Source organism: Hippocampus guttulatus, chromosome 13, assembly GCF_054856545.1.
Source record: "Hippocampus guttulatus isolate MCC_2025c chromosome 13, RoL_Hgut_1.0, whole genome shotgun sequence".
Classification (NCBI taxonomy): domain Eukaryota; kingdom Metazoa; phylum Chordata; class Actinopteri; order Syngnathiformes; family Syngnathidae; genus Hippocampus; species Hippocampus guttulatus.
Genome location: NC_141273.1, coordinates 16,763,928 through 16,784,378, shown reverse-complemented (window position 1 = coordinate 16,784,378; position 20,451 = coordinate 16,763,928). Strand labels below are relative to the sequence as shown.

At 45.7% G+C, this 20,451-nt stretch overlaps 1 protein-coding gene across 2 annotated transcripts; it reads left to right on the top strand.

Annotated features, from left to right (window-relative positions):
* The first annotated feature begins 714 nt into the window (after positions 1-714).
* On the top strand, positions 715-20,177 carry ttbk2a (tau tubulin kinase 2a). Of its 2 annotated transcripts, XM_086127688.1 has the most exons (16): positions 715-1,081; positions 4,270-4,444; positions 6,052-6,199; positions 7,465-7,538; positions 7,643-7,783; positions 8,014-8,118; positions 8,209-8,274; positions 8,968-9,060; positions 9,142-9,267; positions 9,914-10,071; positions 10,451-10,661; positions 10,759-10,970; positions 11,366-11,945; positions 12,808-13,131; positions 15,207-15,907; positions 16,200-20,177. In XM_086127688.1, the coding sequence occupies exons 2-16, from the start codon at positions 4,376-4,378 to the stop codon at positions 16,663-16,665; spliced, it is 3,474 nt and encodes a 1,157-aa protein (XP_085983814.1). In that variant the 5' UTR covers positions 715-1,081; positions 4,270-4,375; the 3' UTR covers positions 16,666-20,177. The 2 variants fall into 2 exon arrangements, with proteins under 2 accessions (XP_085983814.1, XP_085983815.1); XM_086127689.1 differs by lacking the exon at positions 12,808-13,131.
* Positions 20,178-20,451: the final 274 nt, after the last annotated feature.

The following is a 20,451-nucleotide window of genomic DNA, read 5'->3' as shown; positions in this document are numbered from 1 at the left end:
ATTCTCGAGACATGTTAACTAGGGGGTTGCCCTCCTTGGGCTCCACATTCCGCAATCAGAAATATTTAAAATAAACATAAAGAAGCTCCCGGATTCACTCACAGTGAACTCAAGTTGACAGCAGAGGGCAGTGTTTCATTTGCCAAATCAGCCGATCCCTGGCAACTGTGCCAGGAGATTTCTCTGAATTCTCGTTGGCAGCATTATCGCGAGAACGTCGAAATCGCGAAATATTTTCGCAACACCGTCCCAACACTACTTTAGCGACATTCATCACTTGGAGGAACAAAAGATAGGATGTTTCATAGGCTGTTTCCATGGCAACACGGGCTGTAATTTGGTTCGTTGAGCCCCGCCTTAGATATTCATCCATTCATTATCTGAACTGCTTTATCCTTACTGGGCCCCGGGCGTGCTGGTGCTTATCCCAACTGTCTTTGGGCAATAGGCGGGGTATACAATGAATTGATTGCCGCAAAGAGGCTGATAGTTATTCTTCTAGGCAAGTGAGGCATATTCTCGAAACTAAACAATCTTCGCCTTTTCCACCGCCATATTGAATGTGTTTCAAATAAATAAACATTCTTGCAGATTTTCGGTAATCACTCTCACGTTTGAATCTTTTTTTAAACTATTATTATCGTAAATAGAACAGAACACGTGGTAACTATTTCGTTTCGTTTTTATTTAAAAATGAACAAATACATACATAGAATCACACATAAATAACACGTTGTGAGGACGACAACGCGCGGAGGCGCGTTTTGAAAGCTCCAGTGCGCGTGCTCGGCTGGCTTGTTGCGAGGGATTGAAGCCTCGGGGGCGCGCACGCAGGAAGTCCCGTCGTTCACGTCACGTTGAGTCACGTCACTGTACGTCACGGGTCCGCATCGACCCACACAAGAGATGCTGAGGTGACAACCCTGAGCAGGAGAAACCAATCTGGGACCCTTTTCCCACCCTCTTTTTCCCTCTCCACGCCACGATGGGATCCAGCTCCGCGTCGCCCCGGGCCTCTTCCGCGGATGTAGCAGCCCTTCTCTAACCACACCCGGGCTGTTCGTTTTCGGATCAAGGCGAGGTAAAGACCTTCACTTCGCATTCGCGTCCCTCGCCATTTTCCCCCCAGCGTCGCTGTTTGTGTCGCCACGATTGATAGCGTCCGTTTCCACGCCATTTAGAGTCCATCTGCTGCTCTGGCAACGTTCTCGCCACGCAACGGTTGCTGTTAGTGTCCACGGTCACTGCGGCGGCGGTGCATCCCCCCCCCCCCCCACCCCACCCCACTCTAAAAACACGGCAAGCCGCTTGCTTAGCTTCGTGTTCGTGTGAACGTATTGTACAGTCACGCGCGATTTGAACGCCGGCGGCTCATATTCACGCCACAGCCGAGTCTTGCGTGGGTCAGCTCATCATGCATGAATGCATGATGCTGAGTGGACGGTGGTGGACGGTGAGGTGTGGGTGGATGTCGCCCCATGCTGGCTCCACAGCAGCATGTGCAGCACAAAATGGAGTCAGACGCGGTTTGAGATGTGCAGGTATTTATTCATTTTTCAAATAATTTTCTGTTGAACATTGATATTAAAATGTTATTTTGTTATTTTATTGGCACGCATACATACCTGTCAACTCATACGGTTTAGCCATAGTTCATACGGATTTTGTGGTGAATCTTACGTATATGGCCGTATCGCACAAATCATACGGATTCTGAAAATCTCCGGGGGGTTTTTCCCCCCGACAGGTAGTTAGTTCCGTTTGCTTTTGCCCAGAACGGTGCTCGTCTACTCGAATGCTTTCATTTCCGGAATACAACTCTGAACACAGTAATGGCTACTAAGTAGAATGATGATTAGACATTAACCAGACATTGTATTATGGAGATCTACAATAAATATCATAGAAAATTTCGTGGGTTTTTTTCTGTGCCGTTATTTTGACATAAAATGCTTTGGTATGTTATAAGGATTTTTTGCTCTTTATAAGGATTTTTTTGGTAGTTTATACAGGTTGGCGCTCCGAAAAGTGGACAGGTATGCGCATATATTTTCCAGTATATTGAAAAATACATATTCTGCTGCTCACGTGTATGAAAATATTTTGCTAATCCATGTTTTACTACATATTTATAGTTTGGACATTTTCTGCTCTGCTGTACATTTATATTTTCATTATGCCCTTGCATTTATTTTAATATATTATTTAGTTTGTTTGTGGTGTACTTATATTTTAACATTTATATATTTTAAAATTCAAATATATATAATTCGTAGTTATGTAGCATAACAATACCCCATCTGTTTTTAATGTTATTTAATAATCAGGAGAACAAATTTTCGAAATATGAATATGTGTATATAGCGGACAAGTAAACATTATATGCAAATATGCATGCAAAAAGTATCGTAGCAATGTAAAAATGATGTGCAGCACATTTAGAAAAAAATTAAACAGATTTGCAACAAAACTTTGTTTATAAATAAAATTAAAAAACATTGATGTACTGAGAACAAAAAAAACCCAAATCAGTTATATTTGTATGAAGGAAATAAAATGGCTTAAAGCAGCTTGAAATGCTAACCAGTGACACTTACCCTATCAGGACACTTCATTACCCCCCCCCCCCCCCCCGCAATATCTAATAAAATGCGCTCTGATTCAATTGAATTTGACACAATTTTAAGATTTGAGTCTGTATTTAGGATTGTGGCTGTAATTTGCGCTGCATCACACTGGGAGCCACTCTGGCACAGGACGGTGGTCGCCATGGAGATGGTAGGAGGATGGTGTGTGATTCATGGCGGTCTTGGAGGGTGGTGTCGCTTTCACAATCTGCTCCTCTTTGGCCGCTTGTTGCTCCAAGGGAGAAGTTCACTCAACGCTTTTGTGGAGTTAATCTGTCTGACACTCATTGAGCTCAATTCTGGCAAAATTTGCTGAGGTGTTGCATGATTTCGTGCACACTCGTAACAGTGCTAACTCTGTTCTATGCAGCATCTTAAAACTTGACTGGAAAACCTTCATGACATTATATTCATCCGCTTTTTGCCCCCCCCCCCCCCGAATTAAAGTCAAATCAAAGGCTGCTTGGAAATGCATCTAAAATTCGACACCACATCTTGATCATTTAGATGACATGTGCAGCTCTACTTTGCAGTCACCTTCCTGTGACCACGGTTCAACTAAATCACAGCGCAGTTGAGCGTCCACAGACGACAATCCATCATTGCCGCGTCTCATCCACGTGCTGAAGCATGGCAACCGCGTCGAGGCCGAGGTCGTGTTTCACGGCTGCCTTGTGCGATGGTGTCCCGTCTAAAAACTTGATGGATGTCTTCTTTGATGTTCCGGATAGAGTCCCTGTGTTACGGGGAAGCATCTCTTACTACGCAGCTAAAACTGTCGCTAATCTTTCCGTCGTCAGGTTCCGATTCTTTGGTAAATCGCCGGGGGAAAAGTGATGTGGGAGTCAACGAAGGCGCGGTCTGCTTTTGGAGGCAGCTGCTAAGATGCTGGCAGGTCTTGCTCCCAAGCTGAAGGCTTACTTGTGATGTCTTGTCAGCTGCAGCGTAGACACTCGAGTGATGGGCAAGCTTTAGAGCTCAAGGGCCACATTTGTGCTTTCAGTGACAGCTGGGCATGTAGAAAAAGAAAATCATGGTTATTTTCAAAATCGTGTATTTAGAATTCATTTAATCCTAATTGTGGTTGGATATGGCAATAAAAAAGTTTTTGTTTTTGTCAGGTTTGTCCAATTTGACACTCAGGAATAAAACACAAGGAGGAGATATATATTTATATTATATTTAATATATATACAGTATATATTTGTTTTAAAGATTTGTACATCATAAGATTTTACGATATATGTATGTACATAACATGCATGTCCACCACCCCCCCCACACACGTGTGTGTATATATATATATATATATTCATTCATATACACACACACATACAGTATGTATACATATACATGTATTTGTGTGTGTGTGGATGTGTGTGAGTACTCACCTTTTGTTGCCAGCATTTTAGACTCAATGGCTGTGTGTTGAATTGTTTTAAAGGTACAATAATTTTACACACTACACATGCTTTACACTCACAATATAATTTACGGAGCAAAGTCTCCATTCTTCAACGTCGTCTTTCTTCGACATTCAAGTATATATTCCTCATGGAGTCGCTTCACATGTACAGTATGTGCGTTTTTAAAAAAAGTTGTTTTTTTTTGGGTCATCTTTTGTATCATTTCTCATCCGCAGAGTTGTTTGACAGGTTCCAGATGCTCGGCCCCATCTGAGACTGTCGCTCAAGAGTGGTGGAGGGCGCGGGGCAGAGGCAGCGTAGCGGTCCGGTTCTTCAGGCGGCATGAGCGGGGGAGCGGAGCAAGCCGACATACTCAGCGTGCTCTCCCTGGTCAAGGAACGATGGAAAGTGGTGAGTGCTGCCGTTGGTTTAGCCAGAAGGAGTCGTCAGTCACATCTGTGCAAGTCCGAAGTGAATCGCCAGTCTCGACCTTCACGTTTCAAGCAGGTCCCAAGTTGCAGTGGTAAAAATTAAGCGAGTGGAGTGGAGTCTCGGCTAAATTTCAAGCAAGTGTGGTCAAGTCATTACTTGGGTTAAGCGAGTCATCAGTAGTCAGTCACAGCAGACTCTATATTCACGTATTAGCCACTTTGCGCATACTTCCGTTAGTTTGCTAACTCATTCCCATCATTTTTCAATGCTTCCAAATAAGCTTTCGTGGTATTTTGTCTTGTCAGTTAAACACAAGACCAACATGAAGCTTTCTTAGCTGAGTTCATGTTTGACCAACTTGCATTTAGCTTAAGTGTGACTTTAACCTTATTTACTTGTCTTTGTGGGTTTTTCAGTGGCCGATAAATTTGCTATGTGTGTGTCTCTTGTTATAAGTTGCAAAATTATATATATTTTTCTTTTTTTGGGTGGGAGGGGGCGGGCTAAAAATACCCGGTATGTTACAAAATTCTTGTAAATCCCAATAAGCTTGAACCTGTTTTCGAAGTCCACTGCCACTGCCAACATGGCCGCCACGCAAGCACGTCTGTTTGTTGTCGATGACAATAGCAGCGCATCCTGGAAATACCATTTCCGTCTGTTGACTGCGCTAGTGAACAACAGCGAACAATTCTGGAACAAACAGACGAGTTTTGCTGTCCATTAAATTTGAAATCTGTTACATCTTGAGTCCCTGGCAAGTGGTATCAGTGTATTTAATAGTAAAGTTGTCACATAGTTCAATTAATAAATTTCATCTGAGCATGTCCCAAGTCAAACGTAAAAGTAAAAATTGTCAACTTCAGTCTGATTTGAGTCATGTGACCCGAGGCACACCGGACGTTGTCCAGGGTTGCAAGTAGCATTGCGGCAGAGCGAGGTCTAAAAATAGCCTCGCCGTTGCTATTTCTGGCCCTAATTGAGCTTAAAAAGGGGCAAGAGAGAGGGCGCGTCGTTCCCAGAGAGACAAAGCCAGCGAGACCAACTCCTTGCGTTAGCTCCTGGCCGTGTTGCCGCTTACATAAGAATCCTGCAGTTAATCCCCGCATGGAGGACGGTGAAGGGCACGCGGCGGTTTAGAGGGAAATCAAAGCCCCACTTAGTGCTGAGAGGTGAGAGTGTAAAGGTTGCGGAGGCAGGGTGCAAATTAGGTGAGAATGCGCGCGCGCACGCGCGGCGTCTGGCAGCCATGTGCCTTTCCCCGGTGTGTTGAACGGAGGCTGGCGTGTTTAGATAGCAGCCTGTCTTTCACGAGAGGACTGGATGGATGCATCGGGAATCTTAACGAGTTTAATGCAGGGCAATCCAGCCCACTGAGCATTTCCATCAGACAGGAGTCCTGTCATTTTTGGTGCATTCATTTGTCATTTATCCTAAAAATGATGAATTCAAATGTATTTGGTTGTTGTTTAAAAAAAGAAAAAAGACATCTCATTAAGTAGTTGAAAAAAAAGTTAGATTTGTGATGTCTCCGTGTGAAAAAAGGAATTAATTTCAGTTTTTTTTCCCCCTCCCTTGTCATCCAGGTGAAAAAGATTGGGGGCGGTGGTTTTGGGGAGATCTACGAGGCGCTGGACCTGCTGACTCGGGTCAGCGTCGCGCTCAAGGTGGAGTCGGCGCAGCAGCCCAAGCAGGTACTCAAGATGGAGGTGGCCGTGCTCAAGAAGCTGCAGGGTGAGTCCTCCAACGCATTCGACCCGATCGGTTTCATTTTTCACCCGATTGATCGTTCTGACCGCTGTGGCCTCCAGAGGTTGGTTACCCGAGATGATGGTTGGGATTCTTGCCAGAGGCCCTTCAGGAACAATCTTGCCCTGAAGAGACACCGGAAATCGGCCGTCGTGCTTTGAAGCGGACCTTTTAAGGTCACTTTGAGGTCATTTCCAGGGGTCCTTCAAAGGCACGGTCGTTCGGGAAAGGTCATCAGATTGCGGTCAAATTTGAACCGTGTCGCGACAGAAGGGGGCGGCATTTCTCTTAGCAACCTAAAATTTGGTTGCCGTGTCTTTTATGAGTAGCTCCGCAAAATATACCGTAACTCCACAAAATCAGAGCGTGAAGCTTTTATTCGAGACTCGCTTTCGATAGCATACCTGTTTCCGGTGGTGCACAACATAACAATTAAAACATTTTCTCCTCTCTGTTTTCCAACGCACATGCCCTTCACATTGCTCCTCATCCGAGTGAAAAATCAATGGGCCGAGATCATGTTATCCATCTAATGGCCTCGGCCCAGCGTTGTCGTGCTTGCGCTGCTTCCCCTGAGGGAATCCGAACGTAACCGGAGATGAAACTTGACTCCTCAGATCTTCGTCCCAAACACTGCAGAGCCGCACAGCTGTTAAGAGAAAGCATCGAGAGGAGCCTCACGCTAAGACCAGTGGAAGTCCGCCATTTTGTCCTGAAGCGGCCATTTGGGGCTCATTCCAGAGATTTCAAGGGGTCCTTGATAAACACACTAAGTCCGAGAATGTTTGTCTGATTGCTACCAATTTTGAAGCAGATGGGACACGCTAAAGTGGGCAAATGTTAAGTTTTTGTTCTTGCGTGTGCCCAGAGAAGATTTGTGACTCAACGTTGCTACCAGATTTGAATTTTGTCTACCAGACAGATGCGAAACAATAACAATAACTCGCCATGTAACACATCACTAGGATCAAAATTCAGCCCCCGAAAGCGGTTTCACTTGGCAACATGAAATTTGTTAAACATGTCCACCGTGAGAAGACCTACAAAAAAGAAGTCCCTCGAAGCCACGTTAGAGGAACTTACAAAAAGAAGGTTTTGTGGCCTCAGCGGCAATGTCCTGCAAGACTTAACGAAGCCATCTGTTTTCAAGTGTTGACGCGATGTTGCGGGTTAACACTAATAAATCGGGGTGGCCAACCAGTCCAGAAGCACATCACTGTCTGACGTTGCACACGTTTTGCTCCTCGCAGGGAAGGACCACGTGTGCCGCTTCGTGGGATGCGGCCGCAACGACCGCTTCAACTATGTGGTGATGGAGCTTCAGGTCAGTTGCCTTTGTCGTGCCTTGCACAACAAACTAACTACTAGTACCGCTGTCGAAATGTGACGGCAGTTGAGACAGCCGAGCTAATCCACGTCTCCTGGCAGGGTCGTAATCTGGCTGACCTGAGGAGGAGCATGAGCCGCGGGACGTTCAGCATCAGCACCACCCTGCGTCTCGGCCGCCAAATCCTGGAGGCTATCGAGAGCATCCACTCAGTGGGCTTCCTGCATCGTGACATCAAACCAGTAAGCTGTTTTATTTTTTTTGTCCTTTTGTGTTGGTTTTGCTTTTGTTCACAAATTTGGGAGGGATTTATTTCTGTATTTATTCATTTTATTTGCCCATGTAGTATGACGAGAGAAATGTCTTCTAAAATTCATATGTAATAATAAAAAAAATAATAATGCACCACACTTTGCACCCCCCCTAATTTCTGTTCATATTTTCACTGGGTTCTTGTTTTGTTCTCCTTCAGTCCAACTTTGCCATGGGTCGCTTCCCCAGCACGTGCCGCACATGCTACATGCTGGACTTCGGCTTAGCCCGCCAGTTCACCAACTCGTGCCAAGAAGTCCGACCGGTAAGTGTCCCTCCCTTCGCCGCCCACCCGTACACTGCCAGTATGTTTGTTTTTTTTGAAGTACTAACTTATCTCCATGTTTTTTCTCAGCCCCGCCCAGTGGCAGGATTCCGGGGAACGGTGCGTTACGCGTCCGTCAACGCACACAAAAATAAGGTAAATATGTTATGTCCCAAAACTGTGGGAATCCACTAGAGTTCTGTGTGTTTTGCTGATCTGGTGTGATACACTTACAGGGAAGAGTGGGGTACACCCTCTATGTCTGGATTTTTGATCGAGCTAATTTTATGCTAGCTCATTTTAAAATTGTGTGAAAGGTGTAGCTTTATATGCTAACTCATTTAAAAATAATGTTTGTGATGTTTTTGACTTTTTTTGTGTGTGTTTGTTGGGGGTGCGTGCGTACTTGGGAAAGGGATGCAGAATCTCTTTTGGGATTTTCTGATCTAGCTACATGCGTCTAACTTGTGCTAGCTGCTTTCACAATTCTTTTGTGACATGTTTGACGTTTGTGTGCTATCTAATTTTTGAATGATTTGAGAAGTATTTGACTTTTTTGTGTGTTTGGCTTTTCGATACTAGCTAATTTTGAAAATATTTGGTGACATTATTTTGTTCTTGTGGTCGAATGATTGGGTGCGCAGTTTCTGTCAGGATTGTTTAATTAAGGTGCATGTGTCCAATTTGTTTTATTTTCACCATTTCGTGATGTTTTGGCTTTGTTATGTCCATTTTTTGTTTTTTTTTTACTTTGCTTGGCATGTGTGTGTCATGTTGTCCACTTACTTGACACCTCAACTTCGGTGTTGTCCACTTACTTGACACCTCAACCTCGGTATACTTGTGCAGGAGATGGGTCGCCATGATGACCTGTGGTCCCTCTTCTACATGCTGGTGGAGTTCCTTGTCGGCCAGTTGCCGTGGAGGAAGATCAAGGACAAAGTAAGGCAAAAGCAGTCGCACCCGTCACGCATCTTGCAAGCACAAATAGTATTTGACCAGCCTGCGTTTGTGTTAACTCAGGAGCACGTGGGCAAATTAAAGGACACGTACGACCACCGTCTGATGCTCAAACACCTACCGGCGGAATTCAGTGTCTTTTTGGAACACATTTCCAGTCTGGACTACTTCACCAAGCCAGATTACCAGGTGACCAAGGCCTGCCGCCATTTTGTGGTCCGACATCAAATTTTTAGCAGCCCACAACATATGATATGCTCTGCTATACCAAACTATGCAGCTATGTGGATATGAGTTGAGGAATTTCATTTTAGACAAAAGGAGTGTTTTGTTGCCATCACTACAGAAAGAAAAATAGCACTCTGTGGAATAATTATGAATATAGCCAATTAAAAAAGTGCTCTAAGTAAATGGGCCTCCTCCTGATGTGCTCTTGTTGGCCACCAGGTGGCAGTACGAGAAGATGGTAATAACTAAGCTGCAGTGATATTTCGAGACGTCTCGATCACATTTTTTTTCTTTTGCACCCGAGTGAGTCATTTTTTTTTAAATACCATTGCTCGGCAAAGTGTTACAAAGAAAAAAAAAGACAGCATCCAAATTGTCTTAATTTTATAAAAATCTATTTTTAATCGAATAAAGCTATCCCAGCATGATAACTTTTTCTACGCCTGTAAGTCAGGAATAGTTCAAATCAAGTCAATGTTTTCTTTACTTTGCAAATGAAGAAAATTCAGCTGAAAATCACACGATTGGCCCCAATTTCCTGTCACATGATGGGATCGGTACAACTCTAGTAATGATAAGACTGACCTTTAATTTTTTTTCTTCTCAGCTGTTGATGTCGGTGTTCGACAACAGCATGAAGACGTACAACGTGGTGGAGAATGACCCGTACGACTGGGAGAGGACAGCCACTGACGGGACCCTGGTGATCAGCGCCAGCGCCACCACGCCGCAGCACCTCACCCGCCTCACGCCCGCACACATGGGGTGCGTCTCCTTTCAAATCAACACTTTCAGTTATTCTTTTAAACAACAATTTAAAATTGGGGGCACAGGTCTATCGTAACAGGATGACTGAAATGGCCTCAAGGACCCATGTGTGAAATTGAACAGCGAGCCTTCTATTTTGCTTTGAAGCAGCTAATCCTTACCCGGATTTGAAAAAAAAAAAACTCTCACCCTAATTTGAAAAACTGCTTTGAAACCCTAACCCTTTTTAGATGTCCTTACCCAAGTTTGGAACCCTAATTTGAAACCCCAAGCAAAACATAAATGTTTCCAGCTACTGGACTTTTTCTTTTCATAACTCAAAGCTCACGCGGCTAACAGAGGTCCAAATCACTTCCTGTATCTTTTCCCGCTTCAGCATGGCCAACGCCTCTGTGATTCCGGGCGACTTGCTGCGTGAGAACACAGAGGAGGTTCTGCAGGATGAACAGCTCAGTGACGCTGACAACAACATCGGCGCGCCCGAACGTGTGCCGGGTTCTCCGGGCCACCCGCCGCGGACGCAGGAGGCTGACGTGTGGGAGGAGCTGGACCGCAACCGCAACCGGATACGCACGGCCTTGTGGAAGGTGAACAGCAAATTACCATCGACATCATTTTTGTCCAAACCCTACATCAGTTCAGATCCTTAACTTTGCGCACATTGCAATCTGCCCTGCCGTCCAGGCTGCTGCCGAAGAGGAGCAAAGCAACCCCCTGGGCAGCCAAGGCCACCAGAGCCCGTACGGAGGCCCCAGCGTGGGGTCACCCGTCAAGATGTCGTCGGAGGAGCGCGAGGGCCCTCTGCTCAGGAAGTTGCGCAACATCCACAGCTTTGAGCTGGAAAGGAGACTGGGCCTGGAGTCCAAACCCAATCCAGAACGCTTCCTAGAGGCCTGGTACGTACCCAGAGACTCTCTGGAACCCGAACCGGGCTTGAAACCCCAATTTGAAGCACTAACCAAATTTGACTTGATATTAACACCGTAACCCAGTCTTGAAAGCTTAATCCTGGTTTGAATCACTACTTACCTTAAAAACAGAATTTGGTTTGAAGACCTACTTTGAAATCTTCAAGCTAATTTCACCCCCGATTCATGACTTGAAATTCTATCCCTCACTCACAACTCTTCTTTGAACCATTAACCTTGATTTGAAACCCTAGTGCTTACATAAAATCCTTCTTTGAAAACGTCTTGAAACCCTAATTTTGAACCCAAACTGCACCGAATTAACCAACTCTAGTCCTTGTGTTGTTCAGTGTATACTTAGTGTCCGTTTGGTGTCATTTTAGTTCCACAAAGCAGACGCCCAGCAGCGCCCAGCAGCAGCAGCAACAGCAAAAGCAAGAGGATGAGGAGGCAGCCGAGGGGGCCGCCATCATCCCAGTGAACCAGGCTCTAGCTCCTCCTAACGGAGAGCGTCGCGAGCGGGTTTGGCACTACGATGAAGAGTTCCTTCCCGGTGGCGGCGGCGATGGCGGCGGGTCTCCCAAAGCACCGTCTCCTGCCTCTCTGGAGCACGGCGACGGGGCTGCCAGCAGCGGGGGCTTCGTGGCCCTCAACCTCAGCTCAGGCCGGCAGGACGTGGACTCACGGGACTGGGTTCTGGTGGAGCGGCCCGGAACCAAGGCCAGCTCCAGCCCTTCAGAACAGGAACAGGAAGAGGAGGAGGCCGAGGTCCTGCAGGAACCGGGTTGGGAGCGGGGCGTGCTGAGTCTCGGCTCCGGGAAAGCAAAGCCGGACAGCACGGCTTCCTCCAAGGAGAGCGCGAAAGCCGACAAACTCGAGGTCAGTGTGGGGCCTGCTGAGGCCCTGCCGCCCGTCACCCCCACCAGCCCGGCCGAAGCGCTGACAGAGGGGATCCTCACCCAGGTAAGAACTAGTCCATCGTGCTCTGCTTTTTTTTGGGGGCCTGTGTTTCCCAACCTTTATGAAGTCAAGGCGTAAGCATAAGTGCAAAGCGTATCTTTTGCCTAATAGTAAAATTGTTTAGGTCATTTTTTTTAATGTTTCTAGGAAGATAAGGAAAAAAAAGCCCACAACAATTTCGGTGAACAAAAGGAATCCAGTGGCCTCGATTCAACCTTGACAATTCTAGTTACTTGGCTGATTAACATGGACCTAGAGACACTGTGGCTGGGAATCACTGGTTCATGTGAACATTAAATCCACACTTTGTTAATTGTGTTTCGGCATGGAGGTGCTTTTGGCTTTGATTTGCAGATCATGCTTGAGTTGATTTGAACTTTTCATTTGTGAGTGACACCACTCAGAAGTTTTGCTCGCTTGAAATGGCAAAAATTATCATGAGCGATGAGCATTTGACCACATTTCTTGTATTTTTTTTATTTTTATTTTTTAAATACTCCCTCCCAAGGCAGCGCATTGCAGAGTCGACATTCTTTCCCCTCCATTCCATGTCGGTGCTATGTAGAGCAGTGATACATTTTCTGCGACTACCTGTAAGGCGGAAAATTGTCCGGTCGACTTTGTGCCCCAATTTCTAATTCACTGTTCCCCCATTTCTGTGTCAATGCCGTTTATCCAGAACAGTTAAAAAAAAAAAAAAAAAATGGAAAAAACACAGCATGAAAGCTGCTTCTGACACTTCCACCTGAGGCAAAAATTGCCCGGTCAGCCTTATACCCTTCCATTCCGAGGAGAACAGTGATATGGAAACAAGTTTTCCCGTCAGTTTCACCGCCCCTCCTCTCTCCACCCTCCCCTCTCTTAGCACCCAACCTCTCCTCCGTCCCTGCCCGAGGAAGTGGCCACCCAGACCTCGGGGCCCATCCCTCTGCGCTCCCCCAGCCCTCACACCCTCTTCAGCACCCTGTCGGACCCTCTCCACCAGCGCCACCCCCTGGCCATGAGACGTAGCCAGTCTGCCGACCAGCACCGGGACCGGCCACCGTCTTCCTCCTCCTCTTGCCACGCTTCCTTACCGCTTCCGCTCAGACCCTCACCCAGTCGCAGGAAACTGCCCGCCATCCCGGCAGGCGCCGCCAACGCCAACTTCCCCTCTGTCATTCGTATAACCAGGGCCCAGCTGCAGCAGGTGACCGGCCCCTTGGACTTCAGAACCTCTGAAGTCCAGTGCAAAAAAAAATATATATATATATATATATATATATATATATATTGAGGCGCGTTCATATTAATTTTGCGCAACATCTTGGCTTGTTTTTGTGATTGACGGGGTCGGAAGTCCATCTTTTTTAAAGAAGTGAAGCAAATATTAAAAGTCTCTGTTATATGAACATGAATGCACGTGAAATTATATATATACTTATCGCAAAATGAGTCAGAATGCGCACGGAGACTATTACCAGCCAGCCAAGTCTACACTCTAATTTGCCGACAGCCACGTCACTCACCAGACCATGCCCTAGACTACAACGAGAGGATGGCGACCCCAAGTGGGCAAAAATAATACCCATGCCCATTTTATTGTGTTTAATCCCGCAAAAGCAATTTTCCGCCGATCAATCGGTGAGCTAATTGCTTCAATACTCGATTTAAAAAATATTCCATAGCTGCAGCTGTCAAATTTTGCCCAAAACAGCCAAAGAAAAGGCAAAATGCAAACATTACGTCTGTGACTTTGGAGGTTCCGCTCTAAATCGACCTCCATTCAGCTATTATGGCAGATCATTTTTTTCCTTTGTTCATTTTGTGGCTGCTTGTTTTGGCTTCTGCACCCTCCCCTCCCCCTCTGGTTTTCTTTGCTGAAACGCTGATGCTCATGCATTGACAGCATGGCTCGAACACGTTTTCTTGCTACAAGTGTGTGTGTGTGTGTGTGTGTGTGTGTGTTTGTGCGTGTGTGTGCGCGTGCGTGTGTGTGAGTGAGTGTTATGTGAGTGCAGCATGTGTGTGCGTTTGGAATGTCGACTCATGACCACAGGTCGCATGGTCTCTTTTGTTTCAGATCGTCTTTGTGCTCTCCATCTTCCTCTTCCTCTCTCTCTCCCTGTATTTGTTCCTCACCCTCTCTTCACTGAAGCCCCCTGCCAAGTTGCGTGAAACCAAACCTTTCCTGTCTGCCTGTCCCCGGTTTAGCACTCACGAGCTTGACTGACACCATGCCCCATAGCACGTGTTGTGTGTTTGATAACGGTAGCTATGGCACTGCATGCTGTTGTTGACCAACTAATCTCCATCGATCACCGAATCAGCTATTCGCGGGGGATGGGGATCGAGCCCTGCCGCCAACAGCGAAAAACTGCCGGTCCTTGACACACCACTTAAGAGGTTCACAAATGCCGATAGATGCCACAAGATGGCGCTAAGACACCACTCTTTATGGGACAGGGCATTATAGTGCTGGTACAGTACTGTAAAAAAAATATCCCAAATCGAGGGTGGTATTCTACAGGGGGCTTAGTTAAAAACACAAATTCTTCACATTGTTTCAATTTTCGCCAGTACCGAAGCAGTACTTAGGGGTTGTTGAAAAAACAACAACACGAATTCCTGATTTGTAATGCATTTCGTACACAGCATAACTTAAGATGCTTCACTTGTAATTCAAAGGACAGCATTTAAAAGCAGGGTAAATTTGGCTCCGCCCTCTGCACCTCCCTTTCTTGACACCAATTACTACTTTCCTATTAACCTGGGCCTTATAACCTCTTGGCCTGGACAGAGAGAGCGCAAAAGGTAGGTAGGCAAAGGTTTCAGTTGGGGGGGTGTTAAAGGGCAGGTGATTACCTGGTGATGAATGCGCCTCTTTTCAATTTTTGCTCAGGAATGTATTCCCCCTTATTCACTTATGAACTCGCTCCCCCAGGCTAAAACCATGGCTCATATCAAAATATTGTTTGGTGCCGTGGAAATGAGTTGGATGAGCTTCATTTAGTGAGCCCGTTGCACGATCTCCAAAGTAATTAAAATAAGGAAATAAAAAGGCTCAGTTACTATTCCACGCGAATAGCAGCGGTTCACTGAACTCCCAAATTTCGCCTCCTGCATCAGGCTACTTGCTGGAGTGCCACAGCATGACATGTTGTAGTCTCTCAGCAACAAGCCTTTTTCCCAGCAATTAATCACATATACCCCCCCCCCCCCCCCGGGGGGGGTTTCACAGCCTGTTCACTTGAAACATGTATTCCCTTTGTCCGTCCCCTCCAGTTGACAGCTCAGCGTCCGTCCGGGCTGTCTTCGGCGTCGGGGTCGGACAGCGTTCACCCACCGGAGAGATTCAGCGAAGCCGAAGCGGAGCCCAGCGCGGACTCCCCGGGGACGCCCACGGACCCGCCGCCGATCAACGGGGACGCCTCGAGTCCGGTGCCGAGCCGCCAAAGCGACTCCCCCCGCTCCCCCCGTAGTCCCTCTTTGCCGAACGGACACCAGTCGCCGACCCCTCCTTGCTCTGAGAAAGACAATCTAGCTCCAGAAAAGCCGGGCAGCCAAATTTCCCCATCCGCGCCTCGACGCCGGCAGAGTCGCATCCCCGTGCTGGAACCGCCACCCCCGCCGGGCTCAGCCAAAGAAAAACTGCTGCAGAAGAAAGCCAACAACCAGGTCCCGCTGGCATCCCCCTGCGCCTCGCCATCCCTCTCCGACCGCCGCGCACCCGCCGCCGTGGCCTCCCTGGCCAGAGACCCGCTGTCGTCGGCCTCGGACCGCTCCCAGGAGGAGGACTCTCTCATGGGCTCACGCTCGGACCGACAGGGGGACGGCTCCCTCTCCTCCTCCTCCAGCCCCTTGTCCCGGCGGAGCAGGATCCCTCGGCCCGTCCACTCTGCCTTGTCCGCAGAGCAGCTGGCCGGCCAATTCCTGCCCCGCCCGCCTCCTGGGAAGCCACCATGCCGCAACACGGTGGAGGGCAGGTGCTTCAACATTTCATTGTCTTTTTTAAAAAAATAATGAATTCACATTACAGTGTTTTTTTTAACCATCTTTGTTTTAAATTCAAACAAAAAGACCAGGCAGCTCCCTGGCTCAGCAGATTGTCTAAGAAAGTGAAATTTTACTTCAAAAAAGTACAGTAAATAGCTGGTTAAAATTTTCACTCATTTTTGCTTTAAGTTGAAAGAAAGAAATGGAGTGCAGGAAGAGCATTTTGGCTCCGATGCAGCCCTGACATTTGTCCCGCCTGAAATGACCTCTGTCCCCCTTCAGGATCCGACGCTACCGCATCCGATCGGGCAGCACCAGCGACTCGGACCTCCTGACCTGCCTAGCTCAACTGATGCACGGCGCCCGTGGCTCCGCCGCGCCGTCGTCCGGAAGCTGGCGTAAGGGGCCGACGGGCGTCAGCAGTCTGACCGGTTCGCCGCATCACGTCCGCAGCTCCAGCGCCTCGCCTCGCAGCTCGTCTTCGCTGCAGCGTTCCGTCAGTTCCTCACCCTCGCGCCACGAGCACCGCGGCAGCTTCGGAGGAGGAGGAGGAGGAGGAGGAAGCTGCCTGGGCCGCAGCCGCTCACCGCCCAGCTTTTCCGGATCGCCTCCGCCGCGCCGCCTCTACCACCACCACCACCACCAGGAAACGTGCTGCAGCCGGCAGGCCCGCACCGCCGCCTTCCACCTGTCCAGGGCGAAGGGCTGCAGTCGGGAAGGCAAGTGCTCCAGCAAGCTGGCCAGATAGTTGCCCGGGAGGTGGACGCAGAACAGTTTTCGGTATCCCTCCTTCTCTTTCCGAACCTCATCGCGCGCCCCCTTGTTCCGTTACTGTTTTCTAATGTTCATGTTATCGTGTCGGATAACAAAATAGTGCAGCTGTGATTTGATTTCTTGTCCAGGGATCAGTAGTTGGTACTGTAGCACGGTGTTTTCCAACCTTTATTGAGCCAAATGGAAAAAGCGCAAACGATTCAGTCATTCAAATACAATTTCAATCACATCTTACAATTCTCTTTAAAAATGTTTGATTTGCAGATAGGACTGCAATTTAGGATTATTTAAAAAAGTGATTCATCTGCCGATTATTTATTTCTCTGTTTGATTATTCAATGACTTTTTCTCTACTTTCATTCCAAACAGGACTTATTTCAAATTAATAGTGCAGAAAATTCACAAAGGATTTTTCCTATGAGTCACTTACCGGTACTAGTTTGGTCCATAACATGTCTGACATTTTTTCGGGGTCTTTGTGTAATAGTGTTGCTAAGAAGCAGGAACTGACCAGAGACCTTTTTTTAAAAAAAACATTCTACTAACAGTACAATGAATATGCACAGGCAGCAAGAAAATCATACTTTTTTTTAAACTGATTATTATTATTATTATTATTTTTGCACTGGCAGGAATGTGCTTCCCATAGTTGATGGCATAGATAGCCAAATGAAGAATATTTCTTTCTTTTTGCGTAAATGAAGAGTAATTTTCGGCCCGGCTAAGTGAAATTGGATAACTTCCCTGGGCACATTAGCGGTTGGGAATCACTGTGGCAGAGCATCCTCTGGTAAGTCGCTTCCCTGTTAATTTATTTCGCGTTTACAGTGCAGTATATTGTCACTTATTTATCACTACTATGAATGCACTTGGTTTGCATACTGAGACTGTTTGGGCTTTTCAACAAAGCCGTGCCACGATTGTACAGTTGTATTCATGGAGATATTTCTTTGGATGCTTGGCATCCGTTAGACAAGTCCCCTCTCTCCTTTTTGGGTGTGCTCCACTTGAACGAAATCGCTACTAAGATACAATCAGTCATGTCGAGTGCGTGGAAACACGCGAACCTTCCTGTGCCTACTGAAGTCCCTTTTATGCAGCCTGCCCTTTTTTTTGTGGACAGGGAGATTGCATCAATATTCCCCCTCCGGAGGTTGCAACAAAAGCCCATTTTGCGTCTTTTGATAGCTGGCATTTTTGCGGTGAGTCTCAGAAACCCTTTTTGCCCTGCCGGTGTGTCGACCCGGCATCGTTGCACCTTGGGAGGCAGTAAGAGAAGCTCCTTTCTGTGATCTTTCTTGTGATAACGGGCTTGTGTTGCTAAGAAGCAGGAACGAAAGACTTTATTTTTAACTCTTCTAATAACAATAGAATGAATACACACGGGTGACAACACTAAGCGTGTCGTGATGAGTGAGTTGATTTTTCCTGGCACTTTTGGGCAGTTGTTGTATTTTGAAACAGTTTAGCGGCACTCATTTTGACGTCTCATCTCAATTGTAAGCACTCCAGTGAGGGGGGAACAAAAAGGAATGACCTTAAGGCGTGGTTGTGAACGAGACCGAAAAGTAACCGCTCTTTGATTCCAGCACCAAAGCTTCTTCTCCGCTTGTACGATAAAAAAAAAAAAAGCTTCTTGTCCCACGGCACACTAATGCATTCCTGCATGCTGAATTCCACTACTAAGACAAAATAAGCTGCATCTTTTTACCTCACTGTGACTAATACGTTGAAAAGCTTATCACGCAAACTTTATGATGATGTGCCGTTTTGTGAGTTGGTGCTCTCCTGGCCAATTTAGTCGGATTTCTTACAAAAGAAATGAACAGTATTTACGAGGTGACTGACATACTGTATTTGGGCGCAACCTGACCACATCTCGAAACATTTGGTGTTATCATGGCTAAATTTGACTGCCAGTGCTATTTTTGCACTCCTTCCTACTAAATTCAATGAGAGCATTCTGCCTGGCCCTATCCGGTGACACTATACCGATATACAATAATATATTTCCGATGCACTGTACCAGCTCGGCTTCATTTGGGTTGGTTGGTTTTCCATTAGTACGGTAAACTGCAAAAATCTTTTAGAATGATAATGTGCTAATTCATGATTCATTCTGGACCCTAAAAGTGTTTGTTTGCGCAACTTGCAAATGTGACTTTTAGGCGTAAGCCCTGACAATTGTTGATGAAACCCATCAAAGTTTGTGGTACTCTGCTGATTAGGATATTTTGCAGAATAAAATTGTGATAAATGATTTTTTCTTTGTTTTTGGGGCCGCACTGTTTCTCGTTATTTTTGTCTCATGTTGTATAAAAATAAAAATCGGGCGACGTTTTTCCGTTACAGCTAATATTGGCTAATTAAATCGGCCGGCGGAGATTGAATCAGTTAATTTGTCAGGCTCTAAAGGTACAACAGGATGGACGCTATTTGACAAAATGACCTCTTTTTTTTTTTATTCAAGAGGATCTTGTAAATGGAGAGCAAGTCGATAGCGTTCACACAGAGCTAAGGCAAACACAAAGCGAAGCTAATGTTAGCACATGCATCTGCTCAACCACTCCCTTTGCAGCCCTGACTGACCAAGTATTACAAATAGTTTTTTTACTAGCGAGTAGAGCCGTGTAGGTACAGTGCAATGGAACATTTTTTATCTGCACTGATTTTGAATGATTGTGATTTTTTTTCTTTTTTTTTAAGTGCAACCTCTGACCTCTGAGCACCCCCTCCCCCTTCTCTTTACTCAAATAGGCTGCGCGGATGGATCACCTTGCCAAATATTTTGTTACAACTCATGCTCTGAATGGTCACGGGCGCGTGTATGTCACGCTGCTTGTAAGCGTGACCACCGTACCGCTTGTTCGCCAACTGGCGTTCAATTTGCTGATCGGCATTTGGTCTGCTGCCTTTAACGCCTCTTCTATGGCCCCTTTTAAACGCAAAGAGATCCTTCTTTTTGCACTGTAAAATAATCCCAAATCCATTTTAAACAGGCTTTAGTGGAAGTGAAGTTGAAACAACAGTAAAACGGCTACATTGAAAATTTCATCACCTTTTTGTGTTATTAACGTACACAAGTGGCGTGCAGTCGTAGCGTTAGCGCATTTTGTTTGTCGTATTAGAAAGGGGTTGCTGTATTTTTACGAAATACTTACGTCTTATTTATTCATGGGGACATTTTGCTGGATATGGCCATCCATTATTTGAACTGATATTTATTTTTTAATAATTTTATTAATGGTTATGTATGTGTGGGTTTTATTCCATAAAATTCTCCATTGGAAAGAATGTATCAAGTGGTTTTTTTTGCATTGTATATAATTGTAATTATTTAAGTTGATGAAATTATTTGTATCATATCAATGCCTTGTACAGTGATTTTTCTTGTTTTTATTTAGTTGTTGTTTTTTTTTCTTTTGAAATTATTTTGTATTTTATTTTTATAAACTGGTTATAAATAAAATACTCATTCCGCATGCATATTCACACAGTTGTGGTGCCGTGTTTTTCCGTATGCTGTATATCTCGTACAACAAACGCATCAAATAAATAAATACGATTTAATACATTAAAAAAATGATATTTTTACAAAAAAGTATTTTCAATATACTAGGCACAATAAACGTGTTTATACTTTAGTGCAATCATTTATTCCACAAGCACTCAAGGTTAAAAGTATGTGCATTGTACCAAAAAAATTGATCAAGCATTATAATGAAATGCTAAACAAATGATAAAATGTAACATTTCAAAT